Source organism: Mirounga leonina, unplaced genomic scaffold, assembly GCF_011800145.1.
Source record: "Mirounga leonina isolate KUSES-001 unplaced genomic scaffold, KU_Mleo_1.0 Mir_174, whole genome shotgun sequence".
NCBI classification, from domain to species: Eukaryota; Metazoa; Chordata; class Mammalia; order Carnivora; family Phocidae; genus Mirounga; species Mirounga leonina.
Window position 1 is genome coordinate 28,772,183 of NW_023270451.1, and position 18,711 is coordinate 28,790,893.

Below are 18,711 nucleotides of genomic sequence, written 5' to 3' on the forward strand. Positions count from 1 at the left end.
TTCTTGGGAATCATTTTATCTTGAAGACGATACTGGAAAGGTAAATTGCTTCTTCTAACAGATGGCATTTTTGTGGAAGGTAGATCTCCCTTGCATGTGTTTTAGATTTTTGCTATAGCTTATAAGGTATAGAATAGTTTTACGACCTTTGATTTTCCTTTATGTGTGCCTAAAGTTTTTCTTTGCCCTGCATCTAGACTCATCCTTCTGTTCAAAGTGGGATAATATTTTATTCAAGTTTATGACTTTGTCAAGCCTTTCAATTTTCCTTTAAGGATGCTAATCCTATCCTCACCTAGATGATGACTAGAAAATGTGTCTCTGCATTTAACTGCACATAAACAGAAACCAGAAGAGCAGTACTCCAGATTCTTGTGTCAGTGGATAGAAGGGAACTCTCTGCCTCTCAATATCTATCAAAGCCCTAAGGAAGGTTGCCTGAGGGAATAGCTGTGCATCCATTCATTTAGATATTCTCAACTCTATCCCTGGGTTATCTCACTTAGCAGAGACCTATAAATCTGTACTATATCACATCAACCCCCACTGATTTGCCTTTCCTGAGTTATACTTCCATATTTAAACTAATGGCCTACACTGAGGAAAACTGCTTTAAGAAAAAGCTTCTGTATAAAATTCATTGTGGTGTTTCTTGTAAAAATGTTAATGAGGGTGTAATTTAATATAGTTAACAGTGTCCTCTTTATGAAGGCCTACTGGTGAACTTTCTTTCTGACAACACAGAAATTGTTGTGTTTTTCCTTTGCAAATGCTTTCTATTGTCCAATGGACACTGTGAATTTCCCAATTAATGTAGCATTCCTCTTTGCATGGGCTATTATAAGCTTAGAGCCAAAACCTGTGGTCCTACTTTAAGAGAATCACAGGATCTTATGGCATGTATTTTGTACATTTTCTTTATTATATTCATTACTGGCATTCACCTACTAGCATTTTTCTTTTGTCCCACATTACTCATCCCTTTATCCCTAAAATCACTTTATCTCCTTTTATTGTTATGCACTTACACAAAACCATGTGGGGCATAGGTAAGCATTAAAAAATAACATCACTAATGCAGGAGATTTCTTTTCTAACTATGCATAGAATAAAAGCTACTTGATGAATTCAAGTCACTCCCAAACCATCAATATGAGTTATTTTCCCATAAAGAGTATCTACTATGGGGAAATCTACATATTTTTATAGAAGACAATCATTGCTCTCTCTAAAGCATACTACATACGGCACAAATGCATATTGTTCATGTGAAAACACTGACTATAATTCACAGCCAGTAGCTGCAGCCTTGATTCTGACAGTGGAAAGTCTGGGACAAAGAGTAGATCACACCAGGTGACGATACAAAACCATAAAGGCACTTATTCAGTTGAACCATATGAAATTGCCACTAGACCTCAGATCTTGACCTACGAAGATAGCAATTTCATATGATTCAATATAACACTGGTTCAAATAACCATTGACAAGAATTGGCGTTGACCTTATAGAACCATCTCAGGAATAAACTTCGAGATGATTCCTAAAAAGGCTTAAATTATGTTTAGTTTTCCTTCAATTTTCTGTTATGAGAGGTAGGTCTCTATGGCATTTTATTTATTTTTGTAATAGAGATAACATCAGATAATATAATCCACTTACTTCTGTGATTTTGATAAAGTTGTAGACAGTGATTGTACCCAGACATTTACTCTGAAGCAAATTCAAAGGCCTATTACTGGAGTTTAGATTCTGAAGTAAAAAAAAACAAAAACAAAAAAACAACCAACCAACCAATCAACCAAACAAACAAAAAAATGGCTTTGAGTCCATCCTCTATCACTTACTATCTTAGTTTGTCTAGGAAAATTATTCTCCAATTATCCATTTAGTCATGTATTGATGGAAAGATATTATCACAACGTGTTAGTTCCTTTTCTTACCCCTTTGCTACGGATATATATTTGGAAGACAGTGAGAAATTGATTAACAGCTTTCTGAGTGAAAAACAGGATTTTATTTCAAAGTACTTCTAGAAATTTCTCAGGAATTAGGTACTTAATTGATCGAAGACTTTCTAATCAGACTTAGCTGAGGACATGTAAAACAATGACTTTTCTGAAAATTCTTTTTTCTCCATCTCCATATTATTGTTAATATTATTTGGAGAAGAAGAGGTAAGTTCTCCATGGCATAATGCTGCCTGATCAGTGTGGTTTTAGATGCCTAGAAATCCTGTGTAATGTAAAGGGCAGATGGACCAGGGTGGCCTTCTCAGGTTGAGCAATGGTGAAAGAGATGGTGTTCTTTTTAGAGCAATCAAACAATCCCAGGGTTCCTGCGAGCATTTCCTTCAGAATCCTTGAGCAATGGAGTACTGCTTAAACTTGTCAAGGATTCAGCATCACAAAGCAAGGGAAGCTGTAATTATTCTGTCTCTCATAACTCTAGCAATAAAATTAGTTATATTTCGTTTTAGTTTGGACTAATACAAATAAAGTCTACTCTTTCCAAGAAAGGAGCAATTTCATATATAATGTAAGTACACCGCAGGATCTTGGGACATATCATAAAGAGACTCCATGAATTATACATCCTCTGTTATGTTTCTCAACTAGCAAGGCTGGTATACCATTAGGCCTTTACTACATGTAAAAGGTTTAGAGTAAAACTATTTAAAATATCCCTCCCTTTTCTTCAAATTAACCAGAAAAGTAAAGACATAAGCAAAAGCAATGAATAGTCATTTTGGCAAATAATAAGTGCAAGGCCTTATGCTAGGATGTGTTTTATATATGTTCTCATTAGGCCTCTGCAGAGGACAGGAAAACAAAGGAGGAAAAGAATGAAGTTGGTGAGACATAGAGATGACTCTGAAATGAAACTCTGTGAATCAGACGTCAGGGAAGTCAAGATCCTCTGACTGAAGGGTTTTCTCTGTCTTAAAATATTTCTAAAAGACCCAATCAGCCAAATGTACCCAGACCTCTGGTAAGAATGATGGATATTAATGCTAAAATTTAGGAGGGGAAAAACACAATGCCCTCCTCAGAAGCTTGAAATATTGGGGGGTTGGCATAAATATTGATGAGAGAATTGTAAAATAATAGAATTATATGTAATTAAGTGGTAAATTGTGAACTATAGTATGAGAAGGCTTTCAGCTTTGGGTGAAGAGAGATCACTGAGGCCCTATGGTGTGAAAAAGATTATTCGAAATAGGAGGAGATGTTTGGATAGTTTGCGGACAATGGCTGAAGGGCTTTTACTGCAGAAAGTAGAGGAGCATCAAGAAAAAAAATGACAGAGATGACAACTGGTCTCTGTTGTTAGCTTAGAGACTGTCCTTGTGTATAGGCAGATAGAGCCCAAACTCTGACACTGAGAACCCGTAGCTTTGTTAAATATAAAAAATGTGAAATTGTAAAGAAGTACATCAAAGGCATATAATTACAAGAACATGGATGGCTACTCTGAATTGAATTATGTTCAATATATAATTTTTTAAAAAAATGACTTCACTCCATGGGAGGTATTTTTAGTGGATTCCAGTTTAATAATATAACAATACGGATTGTGTATTTCGAGTGTATTTTTGTGGGCAATAAATGGTGAAACCTTTCCAAGATGAATCTGTTGTCATGGCTTCCTTTTCCCACTGCTATCCTCCCTGGTTTATATCCCCTTTTATTGCCCATTGCTTTTAGAAGGAATAAATATTAATGAGTTCCACAGTGTAGTTTGTACTCCTGTTAACACTGGTGAGAGTAGCTACTCCCTTTTGAGCAATCATCAGCAAGGCAGGCAACAGTCAGCCACAAACCATTTCTTTTACATTCTTTTTTTTTTTAAAGATTTTATTTATTTATTTGACAGAGAGAGACACAGCGAGAGAGGAGGGAACATAAGCAGGGGAGGTGGGAGAGGGAGAAGCAGGCTTCCCGCCGAGCAGGGAGCCCGACGTGGGGCTCAATCCCAGGACCCTGGGATCATGACCTGAGCCGAAGGCAGACGCTTAACGACTGAGCCACCTAGGCACCCCTCTTTTACATTCTTAGAGAGCAGGAGTGCACCTCTGGAAAAAAATGCTATTCATTCACCAGTGCGCATCCCTGAGTGCTAGTTTCAAAATTCCTCCTGGTGCTATCATTCATCTACAACGGACTCAGAGAAGTAAGTGCTTAAGGGTTACAAAAAGCATATGTACTATAGTCACTTGACAGTGTCAGGTTATGTGACATTTAATCCACCATCTTTCTTTCATTAATGGAAGGTCCTTCATGAATTGCCATGGCTTCGTTCCATCTGGGGTTACAGGTATGAAGTAAGATGAAACAGTATCTGAGAGTGTTAGGTGTTCTTCCTCTCCAATTTCCTAGCTTAACTACTAGCAAGGTTTAGTGGGTTTGCCGCTCAGGAAGCTAAAACTAGGCTTGATGAGTGAAAATAAGACTGGTGTTAGAATTAAAAGTTCTACTTCACTTTGGAGGACATATAGTGACTTTTCCCAGGCACCCCAGCCTCCCTGGTCTGACCTCCAGAAAGGTGGAAAACCCGTTTTCTGGACATGCATATGCCTTTGTTTCTGTGTCTCATCTTAAGGCAGTGATTCTCTTTGGATCTAATAGAGGCCAAAAATCTATGTTAGAATTTGGGACAGATGTGTGGAGAAGCCCAGGAAGCTTAAGGTTCAGGGCCCTTCTCATGCACAGTCCCCTTCTGAGAAGACTCTGGCACAGATCTTAGTGATTTTGTATTGGGAATTTTGCTTTTTTTAAAATTTTTTTTATAATAATAAGGGTCCCTTAGATTATATAAACTTTGAGGATTAGAAAACCTGGAGCTTCCCTACCCCAGTCCCAGTCTCTCCTATAGTTTTGGAAAGGCTTTTAAAAGGTCTCTCATGAGTTTTCTGATAAAATCAACTCCTGATTATAATCACAATGGTGCTTTTATTTTTTTTTATTTATTTATTTTTTAAAGATTTTATTTATTTATTCATGAGAGACAGAAAGAGAGAGAGAGGCAGAGGGAGAAGCAGGCTCCCAAGGAGCAGGGAGCCCGATGTGGGACTCGATCCCAGGACCCTGGGATCATGACCTGAGCCGAAGGCAGACGCTTAACCATCTGAGCCACCCAGGCTCCCCACAATGGTGCTTTTATAAAAGAGATTCCTAAACCCATTCCAGACTTGCAGAATCACAATCTCAGTGTATAACATTTGAGAATTTCTGCATTTTCTTAAAGCATCCAGGTGATACTTAAACTACATTCTGAGGCTATATACTTTCCAGAAAAATAATTCACCCAGTGAATAGGGTGAAGGTCCTTTATTAAGGATGGACCACGGTTGTAGTGCTCTTTCAGGGCTTAAATGAAGAATCTCAAACTGTAGAAGTCTGTAGAAGTCTCTCCATGTCAGCCTTGTGAAGGGTCAGTTTTGAAACCCCAGTAAATAAAACTATACTTACCAGGCTACAATTAGGCTATAAGCTCCCTGAGGACAGAGATCAAGTTGGCTTTTTTTAAACATTCTATCTTCAACATCTAAATCAGGGATGCAACTTAATAATTAATAATTATATTCAGTTAATATAATAATTATTCAGTAATTATTACTGATTATTCAGTAAGTATTATAATTATTATTCAGTAAGTATTTATTGACTGAATGAAGGAATATCAAGTGGGATATCCAAATTTGTAGTACTTCATCAGATTGTGATTGATGTTGAGAAGAATAACACTCTGGAGAACTGACATAGAATGAGTTTAACATTAAGTCACTGATTCCAACTGTTTGTGTCCCACATTAAGCATTTAATCTTTGCAGCAACAAAATAATTAACAGTGTCTTAATAAATTCAATCAATATTGTCATTGTTATCATCATTGTTATTTCTATTATTTTCTTTTAGACTGGGCATTTGGGACTTAAGTTTAGGTATTTTAAGGATTTCATTAGACTTCACGCTGCTGGAGAAATTCTATTGTTTCTAGCCTATCAACATCTCTTTGTGTCATAAAGATTATTTCCCAATATTTTATTCTTGTTAGCATAATATTACTCACATATTTTATCAGCATACCATCTATGACTTTGTTTAAGACACCAACATAGGTAATAAATTTTATCCTCTCCAGGTAATAATTCCTTTGACATGATCACCTTTGCCTAGGTAACAATGCCCATGTCATGCATCTTTCCCATTAGCAAATTGGGAAAAACGAATGACAGAAAGGGAGGAAGGTTTGAAACACAGGTACTCATGAACTTTCAGATGTTTCTCTCCTTCAATTTTGAAAGTCTGCAATCACATTCATGCTTCATTGAACAATATCACTTTAGCAACATAATTTTTATTGAGTTTTATGTTTCTGGAGATTATCCTTCACTCTAAAAATACTAGAGAACATTCTGGACATTTTTGATTATCCAAGGAAATTTTCTGGATAATAAAATTATCCATTTAATCGATAAAACCATTCAATCTTCTGAATAGCTTTGGCATTGCATACATGTATAATTTAAGTCAATCTCACATTATTTCCTGGAGAAAATAAAAATTTCAGCTGCACTTTATATGTACAGATTGCATTATTGCCTGGGAAATGTGTGTTTATACATTAGCCAGCAATGGTGAACGTGTGGACTGATTAGTCCACACTCTTAGTTGATCACTGTGAACACTTTATAATATAGTTGGCTGGTCTCATAGATGCAGTAATAATTAAAACAAAATAATTTTCTGAAATAACGTTTGACTCTGACATATAGGAGTCCTATTTCTAGATTTTTTGTATTCTTTATTTGGTCTTAATTAGATCATCTGTAAGAAAAAAATGAGTTTTCTCTTATTCAACATCTTATTTTTATTGAATTTATTGAACTTTATTTAGTCCCTTTTATTTCATTTGTTGAACTGGAGAATATATATATAGCTTATAATCTATGATTATATAATTATAATATTATTAATTATATTTTTACTTTGATAATTATTCTTACATTTTTAAAATGCATAATGACTTAATAAAAAATAAGGGTGCTCAATATCTCTATCCTTTCCCCAAAAATATACTCTTTATCATTTCCTTCTGTCATAGATTACTATTGTTCATCAACTGTACAGTGTTTTAGTCATGTGTTAATATTGCTTCATCATATCTATACTTACTTAGATCACCCAGATGTTTATCAAATTCTTTGGACATCTTGAATTCTTCTGTTTCTGGTTTCAATTTCCTTCATCTTAAGCATTATCATTTAGGAGCTCTTTCACTGAGGGCTTAATAGAGGTAAAACCCTTTCATTTTTGTCTTAATTTTGTCCATAGTTTTTCATGGTAGGTAGCTGGATAAATAACTCTAAGTTGATATTTATTTCCTCTCAGTACTTTCAATGTATCATTTTTGTTATTTTGCTTTTTTTGCAGCTTTTGAGAATTTCACTATAAATTTATTAATTTCTTTTTAGTTAATTTCTGTCCTTTTCTTTATTCCTTTTGCTTTGTCCTTATATAGTTGATGAACTGAAATCTCACTACACTGTATCTAAGCATGCATTTATTATTATGCTGCTCAGAAATTCTTTCTTGATTTTGTATATTCTTGGCTTTCATCAAATCTAGAAAATTCTCTCATCTTTTCTAAACATTCTCTTATTCATTTAATTCTGCATGCCTTACTTCACTTTTATTCTTAACTCCTATCTTCAATGTTGCATTTTGAATAATTTCCTTACATTTGTCTTGAGCTTATTCATAACTGTTGAGCTCAGTCTGTCTAATCTACCCATTTATTTATTTCCAGAAAAGCACTTTTCAGTGCTAGAACTTCTTTTTCTTTCTTCTTTCTTTCTTTGTTTTTTTTAAATTTGGTCTTTTTTGATTGTGACTCATTACATTTAATGTTTTAACTTTTCCCTTTACATCTTTAGTAAGTTCTAGCATATATATTTTATGGTCTCTGGAAATATGGAAATATTTCCAATATTTCCAATGTTGCGAGTCTAACCTTAATGTTTGTTAGGTATTTTAAATCCTGTCTAAAATGGATTATTTTTCCTCATGTAGTTTTCAGTGTTGATGGTGGTGTTTACCTGGGGAAACGCTGTGGCTTAAGTTAAGTTATGCCTATCTTCAGAGTTTTTGCTTTTCCTTACATCAGGCAATCTCACAGTACTATTGGCCTGATGCCATTTCTTATATTAATTTCTCAGCTTTGTGGTCCTTGGACTCATTGAAGTACCATAAATTTGAAACTTAACTAACTAGTAGCGAGTACAGGCCCATAGTTGGAATTCTTAGGAGAGGTTTGCTCAGACTGAGGTTGAGGCTGACCTGTTTCCTCGTCCTCTATAGGTAAATTGAGTTTCTCTACTCATTTGTTGGCGTGATAACCCTTTAAGGTTGATGAAATAAAGCAGTATTTCTGCTTGTACTCTTTTTTTTTTTTTTTTTTTTTTTGGCTAAAAGTTTTAGGTCATACCCCTTATTGGCATCCTGCCCCTCACATCCCCATAATGAGTAACCCTCCCCCTGTATGCACCATTACTGCCTGAGGGCAAACACTGAAAGCTCAACCCTCTTGGTTTGTTTTGGGAAATCATTTAGTTAATCAAGACCTCAGTTCTGTACTTAAAAGCATTTAAAATAATACTGTATCCTGCCTGTCTAGATGTTTTGTAAGGGATGATTTTCAGCTATTCTAATCTGCCATATTACTGGAAATGGAACAGAAGAATCATTTAATAGGTATTTTTAGGCAAATAAAGTTAAATAATGCACATAAGGACACAAGGCCAAGCAGAAATGAAAATGAGGTTTCCTGATTATCTGTCTAGAGTTCTTTTGAAAGTAGCCTTAACATGAAAATCCAAAAGAGGTTTTTAAGCTATTATGTAACTAGAAAAGAGAAATAAGATAGATAAAACATGTTCTCTTAAATGAGTGGCCAAATTGAAGCATAGTGCCTAAATTTTGGCTTTCTTCATTTGATCTAAACAACTATATCGTGTTTCCTGTATTCAAAGTCAGAGTTGTGAATAAATGTTTATTTAGGGATGAAGGGTGTGTGTGAATATAGCCCCTTGCTGAAATAAAGAATTTTTTAAATGCATTTGAAATGTTCAAGATATAATTTCCAGACAAAAATATTATAGCATTTTATAAAGGAGAGAGTAAATATGTCAAACAATAAATGTTTATTAAATGTCAACTAAGTCAAAGGTATTATAAGCCCTTTTTCATGTCTTCCAAGACAGCTTCCAAGCTGTCTCATCTTATTTATTTATATATATCTTCTTTTGATTGCTTTTTTGGTTGAGTACTTCTTGATATCTCATTAGTAAGCTCTTCCTCTACTAAAAATTCGAAGTTACGTTGAGGATAGACCACTGACCAGCTTAATCTAATTCCCAGCATGTTAAATTTTTTTAGCTTCTTTCCCAGCAGCTGACACCTCTTGGCATCTCACTTTCTATTTTGTAATCTACTCATCACAAATTTCACAGGGTTAACAGTCTTTCTCTCCCACAAAATACCCTGAGAAGTAATTTCCAAGAAAAATCCCTTTTTCAGGGATTTCCTATGTTTTTATTCTATAATTGTATCACAGTGCTTTTTACATCCCACTGCATCCTTGTAGGCTGTCTCCAAAAGTTAGCCATGGTGTGATTTAGTTCCTTTTTCCTTTACCTTATTAAGATTAGTAGAGCACAGAGTGGTGTACTTAGAAATATGATAAATTGTGAAAAGTGTTCATACTTTCATTAATTTATCTCAACAAGTGTTCATAACCAAATTATATATATCTGTATATATAATTATGGTATCCTAGTGACATTTTTAAGTCGGTAAATTTAAAAGTCCTTTTACGTTTTTCTATAATTTACAGCTATATAATGATGCTATAGAAAGTCAAGAAACAGGAAAGCACTTCTATCTCAGGAGTCAGATTTGATACATTTCTAGAAAAGTAGAAAGTAAAAGTAAAGTACTATCTTTCTTAGATGGTTTAAGGATTATATCAGGAAATGTACAGAGAATCTCTGATACACATTTCTGTTTTAAATGGCACGTAAAATGTTCTCACCTACCTGTTATTTCAAAAGTGATGGATAGGAAAGGTGCAGCACTAGACTTCGATGTACTCTGATATTTATTTTCTGAAATAACAGGGAAAGAGCACCATAAGCATAGCCTTTTTTTCTTCCCCAAAAATAGCTTTGACCAAAGTGGGCTAGTTTGTGGAAACTACAGATAAACGACTGTAATTATAAATAATTTGCATTCCATTTCGAGATGATGACTATTTTATCTCCCTGTTTCTTTGTAGAACATGGGAAAATAAGAACTCTTTGTTCATCTTTCTGTGTACCCATTCACAGTTCAACCATCCTTCCTTCCATCCATCTTTCCATTGATCTTCCAAACGTTCTGCTGGTTAATCTTATTATCTATCATCATATAGCCTCATTATCCAGGCTGTTTTTCTTAATAACCTCAAATCCCACAGACCTTATCCAGATTTCAGTGTGAATTTTTTGATAGGTTTTCTAGAAAAAAAATGTTCTAAAGTTTCCTAAAATATGTATCATGGAAAGTTTCATAATGCTTTATAACCAACACTCTCGGTTCCCCTCATTTAAAAACGCGTTTGATCTGTATCAACAGAAAGAATATCTTGAATTACCATAGCTAAAATCTACTTTCATTTCACTTTGAGCTCTTTAAACAATCAATTCATGTTCATGCATCCAATGATCAGCAACATTTTCATCAGCTTTCTAGCTACTGCTAACCTCCCCACGGGCAAGGCCTCTTCCTGTCATAGTCTGGTAAGGGTAGATTTCATGCCAGCATAAGCTGAACATTCTTCACAGTCAGCTGGAATTCTGACCAGCCAGCTGAACAGAAACTGTCCAGGGTTTTACTACTGACTCTTCTCAGTAGAAACTTGTCAAATCTTTCTTCTAAAGAGGTGGAAATTTTGCTCACCTGAATATTGTAGGGCAAAGGTTGTCAGGACTGGGAGGGATACCTATGGCCTACAGCAGCACATGAATAAGATGTGGCTACTCTCCAATATCAAGTACATCTATTTTTCCTATTGTCAGTAGACACTGTCACCAACTTAATAAATATTCTGATGATATAAATCCATTGACACAGGTAGGATACGAAGTTGTAAATATAATACATTATACTTTGTGACTACCTTAATAATACCTATTTTGATTTTCTGGAAATTAAATATATTAGCTCCAGGGAGGAGAATTTTTATGGTGTGGTGTGAGTCTATTAAGAGCAGTGAATACACCAATGAGTAAAGTGATTTAACACGGACCTGTACTGGTACTAAGGTGGACATTACCATTCTTCTGTGTAATGTGATGTGCCAAGAAAACAAAGGAATTTTATGTGAACTTCGTAGCATTTATTTTCAGTATTTCTGTATCAGGAAATTTTATTTTGAGTTAAAGTATTTTATTTGGGGTTAAGGTATTTTTTAGTATCTTGGTTACATGTGAAAACAAGACATTTATTCATAGAACACATAGTGAGACTCTACAAAAACAACAATGTAGACTTTTTTCTTCATATTAACTACAATGTGAATTGTTCTTGGGGTAGGTTGTTCATGGTTACCCAGTTGGATTTACTTGAGATCAGTACCTTCTTATTAGGACTGATTGAAGAAGTTATTTTGAGAACTTTTCCTCTCTTTGTAAAGTAAGCTTCATTCTTTTGTATTTATTGAAGGAAAACAGAATGTGCCCAATCCTCACAGCCCACAGCCTAATTATTCTCCACTTCCACATATTTATAGTCTTTACATGTCACCCTTGGGATGCTGGCATATTGAATAAGTTTCCCCTTGGGAAATGTTAAGTGCTTCTGGGGGGAAATTCATATAGCCTCAGTTCTGAGAAAAAAAAAAAAAGCTGCAACTTTTAGGGAGAAGTAACTGTTTTTATGAAGACTATATGGGCTTATTAGTATTCTTGGTATTTGAAATGAAAGGACACAAATTCCTATATACTTATATGATAAACATTAATTTTTGGCAAATCGATTATTTTCACATCCATGGATCTTTGCTTTGACATTCGCTTTAGTCTAACAGGCACACCTCACCAATGATACTCTTTTTGTTTTCCTTTTACGCTGTGACTTTTATTTTTGGTGCTCTGCCATGCTTTGACAGACTCTACGGCAAAATGATTTAAAAAAAATACCCAGTTGCAATTCAGAATTCTGAAGGATCTTTTGAAAGTAATAACCCACAGGACATAACTGACATTCAGAAACTAAAATCTGATCTACCCTAGCAATGAAATTATACTGCTCTGAAAGGACTGCTATAATAAATCCATCTAAGAGTGTTAAAAATGTAGCCATTAAAATGGCCAAAAAAATATTAATGTACTAACATTACATGTTTTATGCTACTTCCTTACAACCTCAAGATACATTAGTAGTAAAATGTATCCCTAGGCTAGATTCCTAAATGAGTTGACATGCTACGTAAAGTTAGTGGCTACAAAACAATGAAATCTTGCAAGTTGCAAATGCAGAACTTCAGTGTTTATTTTCCATGAATTGCTGCTGGTCACGCGTACCACTCATTTTTTTGTGGGGGGGGGGCAGAGGAGTCGGCTCTTCTTTTGTTTTTTTGAAATACCCATTTTTCTTGGTTCTTTCCCTTCTCTTCTGGCCCTCCTTTGTCAGATTTCTTCTCTGAATATTCTCATTTTGGGTCTTTATTCTTATTCTTTTCCCTTTCCAACCAACATATTTGCTAGGAAATACTACCCTGTCCTATTTACAACTTGCCAAATACAACATACTCATCTTCCTTGGCAAGATTTCTTTTTTTGTTTTTGCTTTTCTTTAACCCTGTGCTTTAATACACACTGTCCCCTCTGCCTGCAATAAACTTCCTCTTGCATTCCTGACCCACTTACTGTATGGAATGTGTGTGTCATCACTCAGCTATAGGCCACTTCTTCTATGTTTCTGTTTCTATGATACCCCTACAGTTATTCTAAAACTCAAGTTATAATGCATTTCAGACTGTATTATAACTGTTTGTGTACCCTCATGATAACCATGAGCACTTTCCTGACACAAAATTTGTACTGATATTTCCATCCTCACCATCTTGCACAATTTTTGGAACTCTTTTGGCAACTAATAGATATTTATTAAATGGTCTAATGATAAGAGCCCTGCTATCCCTCAAGTCGAGGGAAGGTAAGAAGGTCTGTTTATAACACTGTTTAAAAATATTCCTAGTTGTGGGGACTTATGAGTAACTAATTGAATACAAACTTGATCCAATAATGATTAGAATTTTAGAGTAATAGTAATATATACTAATACATACTTTAAGCATTGGCCATGTTGGACTCACTTATCCTTTGGCACACTTACCAAGTCTCCTCAAATTGAGATTTAGACCAAAAAAAGTTCTAAGATATGTCCGCCAAGTCAGAGGGTTTAATCAAAGGGTTTTAAAAAAAGTCATGCCTTTGAGTTAATTTTTTTTACCTGTAGTTGTATTCTCCACTTATTCCATTTAAATTCGCATTGAAAATTTCACTCAATGCCATCATTATTTTTTCGATACATTTATTTTTCAACCATATTATAAACAGCAAAAGGGGCTGCTCTTTCACTAGCAGGTTTTACATCTCATATAAGGAAACTCTGGACTTGAGAATATATACGAGCACTCTATGTGTCTATTTACAAGATGCTTTATTCTATTTTTATAATTAATTACTCCTGCTAAATTTTGACTCAGAGCTTATGGTCAGCAAATGTAGAGACTTGTCAGTAAATTGGAACTGACCAGAGACAGAACTGGATTAAGTTTTTTTTTACAACCGAAATTTAAATTATCGTTCACCATAGTGGATATCAACCATGAAATGAACAGAATTATGCTCTATTCATGTTGCAAATATCTGTACCTGTATCTCTAACTCCTCTATCTCTATCTCTATCTCTATGCCCCTGCAAGGTGATTCCATGCTCAGTCTTCATGCCTAAGTCCTCAAGAAGAAGAAGACATTCTAACTGGTGTAAGGTAGTATCTCAATGTGGTTTTAATTTGAATTTCCCTGATGGCTAATGATGATGAACATTTTTTCAAAAAAAAAAAAAAGAAGAAGAAGAAGACAGTTTACCTTCTTTGTCCTTGTGGGTGTTTAAGTGTGAGAGGAGGTTTTCATTGGCCTGCACACAGTATACCTCTCGTGTCTGGACCCCTCCCCCACAGAGGGCTGTCTGGTTGCCCCGCCTCTTGTCCTGCTGACTGAGCAAAGGGTCCACACGGCACTCGGTCCATTCTGTAGTTCTCCAGCCATACCTAAAGAAAGAAAATGCTGGCAGTGACAACCATGTTTATTGAGTAAAACTTTGCTCTGCTCTTCCGATATTTTTTTCTGAAGAAGATTAATCTAAAAAACACTTTCCTCTCGAATCAACCATAGGCTACTACATCTGTGGTGAAGATTCAGTTTCAATTTCTTCTCCTCTATCCTCAGCAGTGCTCCATTTAAAGAGGGGTTAAATCTAGGATAATCCTGTTTTAATTGCAATTACTGGAAGTTACTTATAAATATTTTATGAAAAGAGAGCATCATGCTGAAAACATAAAATTTTATGTTCAGTTAAGCTGAACTCGGGCTTGCCCTTTCTGGATGCTTATAAACAAAGGAGGAGTGACTCTGGGAATGGAAAACATTCTAAATGACGATCAACCCAAACATTTATTTTGCCTTTAATAAAATGCTTGAAAATTGCTACTTCATACTGGATCAAAATTATAATTGTGTGCTGGGATTAAAAAATATAACATAACAATTCAGACTTTTCTCTTTATTGTCAAGAATGAGTGTTTTTCTGTAGCACTGAGAATCCATGATGAGTGCCTGATGGATGTTGAAAATAGCTGATGTTTCTAATCAGTGGAACACAAGAAAGATGATCTGTGGTTCTAAATTAAAGCTCCAATCAACATTATGATGTGAAAGAAATGTCAGGGGCTTGTCAGCCCAACACTTGCTTTAAGGAGAGAGCCAGGGAACCATTTCCCGATGCCACTAAAGATAGAAAGTGATGGCATTTCTCCACCTCGAGGAAAATGGATATTCTAAAAGCACAAAGAAAATGGCTCATGTAGCACTTTGTGTCACTTTACCCAAGATGCTTCCTCAGTAATCAGATTAACAGCCAACACAGGTACAAATGGATGTGCTAATGTTCATCTCAATTAGACAAAAAAGTTAAATGGGCCTTCATATGTCTGATCTAGGTGCGTTGCTGTGTCAGTGGTAAAGTTTCATGACAGTCAAACTGACCTTCACATCCATTTTTTTCATCTTTATAAGTGGCTGAACACAGGTGCAGGACTGGGGCAGCAAGGAACAACACTCTTGACATATGTTTATAAAGGAAGTACGACATTCAGGTAAATTAAAAAAAAAAAAAAAGGATAATTAATGCCCTGAGTAAGAGGGTGGGGTGGGGGTGACAAGGAAAGTAAAATCAAACAAATCATTCATCAAGGGAGTTAAAATAAAAATTTTACTTTTTATAGAATGGAGTCCAAATGTAGGCCATCCTAGGATTACACTTTTCCTATTGTGAATTGGTCACACGTGCTAAAAAACTGCTACCCTCCAAAAAGGGAGAGAAGAAAGAGATTCAGAATATATATTTATTTTGTTAGTGGTGTTTGAATATCTCAGAAGATAAAGAATAAAACACCTAGCTTGAAGCAAAAAAGGAAGAAACTCAAAGGAGACAGAACACGGGAGATCCTGACAACTTCCTCAAGCCTATTATGTAGAGAGGAACACAGGGTCAGTGGGACAAGCAGAGAAGTTAAGAAGGAAACTCCCTGCAGTTTTCAATCCCTTGTTATATCAGGAGAGAACAGATGAATCCAAAGTGCTGCGCAATTGAAGGTCTCATGTAAATCATCACTATCTTTGCTATTACTTGTTATTATTGTTAGAAGTGGTAGTAGTAGGATTAATTTTCCTCCTCACTGCCTCGTGAATTTCGTGTTGTATGCATGTTCTTTAAGTGTTTCTGAATATTCCAAAAAAGCTCTCAATGAAGCTTGTGTATATCTCTGAGAAACTAAGATTCTCTAAGTTGTTTTATAAATATTCTATATTCAGACTAAGCTCAAATGTATTTATTGCCAAGATAATTCACAGTAATGTCTTGGAAATATTTTTTAAGGATAAAAAGAATTAGGATATACTGCTAAATATTTCAGAACCAGTCTTATTTCATCAGAATTCAATAAACATTTATTGGGCACTTGCTATGTGCCAGGCCCTGTGATGTATGCTGGGGATAAAAAACAAAACAAAACAAAACAAAACAAGATTAATAACAATCTTGTCCTCAAGTAGCTTAAAGTCCCATTATTTTGGTGTAGTAGATATTCAACAGGATTTGTTATCTATAGTACTGAATTTTAATAGACTTTGCTCAGTAAGCAACAGGAACCTATATTTTGAAAGTTTATTTTATGTTATAGAATGGGGGTTGACAAACTATGACCCAAGAACCAAAACCAACCCGTCCACTGTTTTTATAAATAATGGTTTATTGGAACAGATCCACTCATGTGTTTATATATGATCTCCTCCTCCAATGGTACTTTTTAGTCACTGCCACAGAGACACCTGTTCCCCTCAAAGCCTAATATCCTATCTTCCCCTTTACAGAAGAAATTTATCAATCTCCATTACAGAAGATACATAAATAGAGAATCACCGCTAAAAACCCAGACTTCATGGAGAGTTGGAAATATAGCTTGCTAAAGACATGTTTATTCTGTAAAACCAGAATTCTTTAAGGACAGTGCTTGTAAAACTATTTTATTTTTTCCCACTTAGGAGTCGTAAAAATCCCTATTTCTCAACCTACTCTTTAGTTAGTGTCACCTGGGTAAGCGAATGCGGGGAGACACGCAGTTTGGGGAGACGTCACAGCAGCAGAAGGTGCGGTCCTTATTTACTCACGTGGCACAGGGGGCAACTGCATCTCCTTGAGACGCACAGGGCTCTTTTTCTTCAAGTTCTGGACACTCTTTGTCGCTGCCAATAGGAAACTGCCTAATGATCCGTGTCCTGACACGAGTGCCTTTGGGGGACGCTGTGTCGTGGCACGTTTTTGAGCAGGGACTCCATTCTGACCACTCTGACACCTGGCATGCTTTGGTGATCACACAGGACTGGAAGGTCGTTGGCAGCTTCTCTTGCTGGCAAAAGCTGCAAAAGAACATTGGTATTCTCATCACGGACTAATAAGCAGTTAGGAACTTTGTCTTCTACACTCTAGAGTAAAATAAGCTTGGACATTTTTATTTCTACTTGGAGGTACAATTCCAATTTCATTGAAAATATATCAACATTTATGATGTGTAAAAGCAGTTAGACTCAAAGCTAACATTTGCGTTTCCTCCTATTTTGCAAGAGATGTTAAACTATTCATAGGAAATAGAAAATAAAGGGACTAAGCAAAATTAACTGAAACCAAGTTCACCATATTGTTCATTTCACTCATTCCCAGATTTGTTGTAATTTAGAAAATGTGAAACCAAGAGCTGTTAACATATAATTTTCATTGTTGAGTGATTTAAACAAACATGCCTGGCTAAATTAATACAATGCTATTTTAAATAGAAAATATAATTAAATATAAGTTTAACATTATTTTTCATATTACTTGGAAGTTTAGCTGCCACTTACAATGATAATGTATACTTATTCAAATAGATCAACTTTTCTAGTTCACACTTTAATATACAATACACATATAGGTATCTTAAAAACATCACAGACATTAGAAATATAAGTCTATTTATGTATTAAAGAATACCCTCTCAATAGATCTCCCATATTTACTTATCAGTAAAGTATTTATGTTCAAACTTGTATCTCTCTACTCCTACTTGAATTAGAGGGATGTTGGATTCTAAACTGAAATGTATACATATGAAGATGATGTTATGAATGTCAACATGCATTTCGAGTGGTTTTCCTGGAATTGGATGGCCTTGTGTTGATTCTTAGTTGAACTCTTGCCCATTCTCAATAACCAATAGTGCATGTTTACAAGACACAGGCAGCCTGTCGCCATGATAGAGCCATCTGTTCCAGTGGGAGAACACAATGATAATTCTGCCTTGTCATTCAGGTGCTATATTTAACTATGGTAATTAACCATACCGAGAGGCAGGTCCATTCTAATGCAACGACTCACATTCAATCTTCTTAATTCTACTGGCATGTGTAGGAAAATTGCATTCCTAGGAGACAATTAGAGCTCAAAGCATCAAAGTCAATTTGTCTGAGTTGAGAGGTCTGGGAAAAAGAATCATCTGAGAATTGTGGTAAAAGGGCCCTGTGAGTCAGCTCTGTTTTTCTTATAATGACAGAGAGGATCAAAACCCAATTTTTACTCAAATGGCATGTACTGAGTATTAATAATACATTAGGTACACCACTAACTATAGAGCAAAACTTCCTCTGTAATAAGTTTTCATTCTAACACTTACGAGTTCATTTACAAAAAATAGGCAAAATAATGACCAAATCATTACCTCTACGATGCCTCTTTACAAAATTCTCCGTATTTAATTTCCTCTTAGATACATTTCTTATCTTTCATGAGA

The 18,711-nt window shown here is 35.3% G+C and overlaps 1 protein-coding gene across 5 annotated transcripts in view; it reads right to left on the reverse strand.

The window, feature by feature from the left end:
• The window catches only part of THSD7A (thrombospondin type 1 domain containing 7A), a 441,557-nt gene that overhangs the window by 188,339 nt on the left and 234,507 nt on the right, over window positions 1-18,711 (reverse strand). For 4 of the 5 annotated variants that reach the window (XM_035020650.1, XM_035020649.1, XM_035020647.1 and 1 more), the window contains exons 3-5: window positions 17,057-17,305; window positions 14,198-14,379; window positions 10,100-10,168 (exon numbers count right to left, since the gene is read on the reverse strand). In XM_035020650.1, the coding sequence (XP_034876541.1) occupies window positions 10,100-10,168; window positions 14,198-14,379; window positions 17,057-17,305 (500 nt within the window). The remainder of the gene's footprint in view (window positions 1-10,099; window positions 10,169-14,197; window positions 14,380-17,056; window positions 17,306-18,711) is intronic. The other variant, XM_035020648.1, reaches the window with a different exon arrangement.